This window comes from Pogoniulus pusillus, chromosome 3 (assembly GCF_015220805.1).
Source record: "Pogoniulus pusillus isolate bPogPus1 chromosome 3, bPogPus1.pri, whole genome shotgun sequence".
NCBI classification, from domain to species: domain Eukaryota; kingdom Metazoa; phylum Chordata; class Aves; order Piciformes; family Lybiidae; genus Pogoniulus; species Pogoniulus pusillus.
The window spans coordinates 7,785,912-7,790,367 of NC_087266.1; the positions used below are offsets into that span (position 1 = coordinate 7,785,912).

General features: G+C 56.7%; 1 protein-coding gene across 1 annotated transcript; it reads right to left on the reverse strand.

The window, feature by feature from the left end:
- Window positions 1–282: 282 nt before the first annotated feature.
- Window positions 283–1,981, reverse strand: LOC135173264 (rho GTPase-activating protein 20-like). The gene is made up of 5 exons (XM_064140025.1): window positions 1,964–1,981; window positions 1,572–1,733; window positions 1,322–1,431; window positions 639–990; window positions 283–573 (listed from the first exon to the last, which is right to left on the reverse strand). The coding sequence occupies exons 1-5, from the start codon at window positions 1,979–1,981 to the stop codon at window positions 283–285; spliced, it is 933 nt and encodes a 310-aa protein (XP_063996095.1).
- Between the last annotated feature and the right edge of the window lie 2,475 nt (window positions 1,982–4,456).

Genomic DNA, 4,456 nt, shown 5'->3' on the forward strand with positions numbered 1-4,456 from the left:
GTGCCTCCACCACCTCCCTGGGCAGCCCATTCCAATGGGAAATCACTCTCTCTGTGAACAACTTCCATCATCCCCTTGCAGCAGCTCTGCTCTTTATCAAAGCTGCCTTCATTTTACCTGCTCTCCTCAGAGGAGCTCTTCAGGAGGCCCCTTCCAGGAGGAAGTGGAGGCACCTGCAGGAGATATGTTGATTTTTGAGACCTCAATTGAGGTAGCACTTTCTTCCAATTGCTACTTGAGCTCTGGAAGGCAGATCCCATGGGTGGCTTTGCTTAGCTCAGTTCAACTCAGCTCACTTCTGTTGGGATCACCACCCAAAGTGTGATGGTCATCTGGCATCAGCCTTACTCTGCACTTCTGCAGAGCTGTGGGCTGGCAGATAAGCCTGGTTGTCCCTGTGGCAGAAGCGACACCTTTGAGGGAGGAGGCTTTTGTTGTCATGGTGTTCGTGGACTCACGTACCTCTGTGGTTCCTGGCTCTTCCTCAGCTGATGGTCCATCTGAGCCAGGCACCTGCTCCTCTGCAAACAGTTCTCCCTGCAGCTCAATGAGCAGCTCCACCAGCTCTGTCACCTGCACACAGACAACCATTGGTTCCCACCTGGGAGGCTGAAGCTGAGCCAAAGAGCCTTTCTCACTGCTGAGCCTGGCTTCTGCACAGAAAGCTGCAGCTGTGGGGCTGCTCTTCCAGGCAGCTCCCCACCAAGTGTTTGCTGCAGAGAGGAGGCAGGCAGGTTCCCCTGAACAGCAAAGCTCAGCAGGGCCTGCAAGGCTGTAGCCAGCCGGGAAAGGCAGCATACCCTGCTTGTCACCTCCAGTAGCATCTCCAGGGGTGGCTCCTCCACTGGGCTCAGCAAGTTTGGCCCAACACAGATGGCAAGGCTCCTGGCTGTCATCCTGCTGCTGTCCGTGTTGCTGCTGATGTTATGCAGCAGGGACAGCAAGCTCTTGAGGAGAATGAGGTTGGCCTGGGGCAATTTGTTGGTGACCCTGAGCAAAGAGGAGCACAAGGTCAGAAAAATGGATGTTGTCAACACAGGCTGATGGCACCCAAGACCAGCTGCAGGAAGGCTCCCTGCCCACCTCCCTCCCTGCCTGCCCTTCTGGCAGGAATTCCTCGGTGGAGCAGCCCCCAGTGTGTGCAGGAATTGCTGCAAGGAGAGGAATGCTTTTGTGTGCCTCTTGCCCCCAGAGCTCCAGCCCTCAGCAGCTAGAGGTGGCTGGCAGCACACACAGCTTGGGCAAGGAGGCCACTGCTGTGCAGGCAAGTGCCAAGCTCTGCCAGTCTCTGAGGAGCAGGCAGGCTGCTGAGCACACTTACTCCTTCAGCGCCGCCAGCCTCGCCTGCCTGCTGCTCTTGTGCAGGGCTCCCATCCACTGCTGGTACAGCTCAGCCTCCAGCAGCTTGGAAGGGATCTTCCGCAGAAAGTCCTGCAATGGCAAAGGCTCTGGCTGAGGCTTTGCCCAGCCCTGGCTCGCCAGCAGCCACTGGCTTTCGGCTCCTGCTCTCACCGGTGCCCATCAGCACCAGAGAGCCCAGAGCTGCTGGGCTGCAGGTCAGCAGGCTTCACCTTCAGGGTGGCAGCCAGCAGGTGCACGGGCTGGCTCTGCAGGGGCACCTCCTGCCCGCTGTCCAGGGCCTCCCGGAGGGCCCCTAAGTCTCTCTCGCCAGCTGCCAGCCGGAAGATCCCTTCTGTGGATGGCCCCCGCTGGTGGAGCAGAGCCAGCAGGTCCTGCAGCAGACAGAGGGAGACAGCTGCCTGCCTGCCGCCCCAGCCCTGCCTGAAGGCTGCTCAGGGGCAGCAGCAAGTGTGGAGGGCTCCACAGCTCTCACCGGTGCGGGACAGAGGGTGGCAGGAGGATGGTGACATTGGGTCGAGCCCTACCCAGAGCCCCTCTGAGGGGGCCACCACTTGCCAGAGGAGCAAGCAGGATGGGGAAGCCCTGGGCAGGCTTTGCTTACCTGGATGGGCTGGGGCATCCTGCCATCCTGGCTGCACAGAGCTGCCAGGGGCTGGCCAAAGAGAAGACCTGAGCCACCAGTGCCCGATGGTCTGGGCACATCTACAGTGGTGGCTGAGGTCTCTCTTTGCCTAAAGGGCCAGGGCAGCCTCATTCTCCTTCCAAGAGTCAGCCTCATGCGTTCATGGAGCAGTGGCCTGGGCAGTGCTGGGACAGGTGGGCTCTGCTGCACGGGCTCAGGTTCATCCCTACAGAGCAGAGAGCACCAGGCATGAGCAGTGTGGCTGCTGTGGGTCCCAGCTGTGCTGAGGTGTCCCCGAGCCCTGACTGAAGCCTACCTGGAGCCCCTGCAGCAGTTCAGCTGGCCCATGCTGCCAAGATGTGGAGGAGCCTTGTATGGGATGCAATAGAAAACTAGGGAAGAACCGAGCTAACCCAAGGATGACAAATGGGGATGCTGGTGAAGAGGAGCTTGGCTCTCCTGCTGCCTCTCCTGTGTGCTCCCTGTAGGCACTGGAGCCGTTGCCAGGCAGCGCCAGGTGAAGGCAACAGTAGCCCAACGGTCACTCAAGGCAGGGGTGGGGGAGGGGCCCCGGAGGGCTCTCCCCAGCATGCCCAAGTCTCCCTCATAGTGGTCTCACCAGCACTGGGTACTTGCTGGTGAGGCTTTGCCCAGTGCAGCCCAGGGTACCACTTGCTGCCTTTGGGCACTGGCACCTTGCTGGCTGCTGCTGAGCTGGGACCTCCATGGCCTTTTCTGCCACCTGATCTCCAGCAGTCCCAGGACACACTGTGCCCATTCCAGTGCTATCCAGAGCCAGGCTCCTTCTCTCTGCAGGACTCCTGAGGCCACTGCCATGAGTGTGAGAAAGGCCCAGGCAGCAGCCCAGGTGGAAGAGCTCTCTCCTGTTCTGGGACAGGGAGACAGAGGATGCACCTTGGCAAGTTGTCCTACCTTGTTGGACAACCTTGTTTTTGTCTTCCAACCTTGTTGATTCTATGATTCTATGATTAGGAACTCAGGGACCTAAGAGACAAATTGCTCTTAGCTTGCCTTTTTTATTTTCCCTTCCCTTCAAAATGAAAATAGGAGGTTACAGATAGTACTGAAAGTGTTTTGGAACTTCTCCTCAGCATTTTCCTGGGGTGTAGTGATCACGAGTTAGTGGAATTTTCAATATACAGGGAGGTAGGGAGGCACTACAACAAAACCCACACCTTGGACTTTCAGAGGGCAAACTTTAATTTGCTTAAGAAACTTATTTCCAAAGTCCCCTGGGCAGCAGTCCTTAAAAACAAGGGGGTCCAGGATGGTTGGACCTACTTTAAACAGGAGCTTTTGAAGGCACAGGAACTGGAAGTTCCCATGTGCCGAAAGATGAGCCGGCGAGGAAGGTGACCAGCCTGGATGAGTAAACAGCTCCTGAAGGAATTGGGGGAAAAAAAGAGGGTGTATCACCTCTGGAAGGAGGGGAAGGCTTCTCCTGATGTGTTTAAGGAGATAGCCAGATTATGCAGGAGAAAAATTAGAGAGGCTAAGGCCCAGCTAGAACTTAGGCTGGCCACTTCCGTGAAAGCTAATAAAAAGCACTTTTATAAATGTATCAATGCTAAAAGGAAGGGCAAGAAGAGCCTCCACTCCTTACTGGACCAGGAGGGGAATACTATAACTGATGATGTAGAAAAGGCTGAGGTCCTGAATGCCTTCTTCGCCTCAGTTTTCAACAGTAAGGAGGGAGGAGTTCAGGGCAAGTGGCCTCTTGAACTGGGGGATGGGGTCGGGGAGCGGTGTGTTCCCCTGGAAATTCATGAAGAATTAGTTCAGGACCTGCTGAGCCACCTGGACACCCACAAGTCCATGGGACCAGATGGGATCCATCCCAGGGTGCTGAGAGAGCTGGCAGCTGAGCTGGCCAAGCCGCTCTCCATCATTTTCCAGCAGTCCTGGCTCACTGGAGAGGTCCCAGGAGACTGGAAAATGGCCAACGTGATCCCCATCCACAAGAAGGGTCGGATGGAGGAACCTGGGAACTACAGACCTGTCAGCCTGACCTCAGTGCCAGGGAAACTGATGGAGCAGGTTATCTTGGGGGTGATACGAGTGAACCTGAGGGATGGCAAAGGGCTCAGGTCCAGCCAGCATGGGTTTAGGAAGGGCAGATCCTGCCTTTCTAACCTGATCTCCTTCTATGATCAGGTGAGCCGCTTGGTGGATGTGGGGAGGCCTGTGGATGTGGTCTATCTGGACTTCAGCAAGGCCTTTGACACTGTCCCCCACAGCAAACTGCTGGCTAAGCTATCAGCCCATGGCGTGGATGGCAACACTCTGTGCTGGGTTAGGAACTGGCTGGAGGGCCGGACCCAGAGAGTGGTGGTGAATGGTGCCACATCCAGCTGGCGGCTGTCACTAGTGGTGTCCCTCAGGGATCTGTGCTGGGCCCCATCCTCTTTAACATCTTCATAGATGATCTGGATGAGGGCATGGAGTCAGTCA

Coding starts and splice junctions, on each gene's coding strand:
- LOC135173264 (XM_064140025.1), bottom strand. Junction 1,432..1,571: donor TGCTGGCTGCCACCCTGAAG/GTGAAGCCTGCT, acceptor TTGCCATTGCAG/GACTTTCTGCGGAAGATCCC. Junction 574..638: donor TGCAGAAGCCAGGCTCAGCA/GTGAGAAAGGCT, acceptor GTCTGTGTGCAG/GTGACAGAGCTGGTGGAGCT.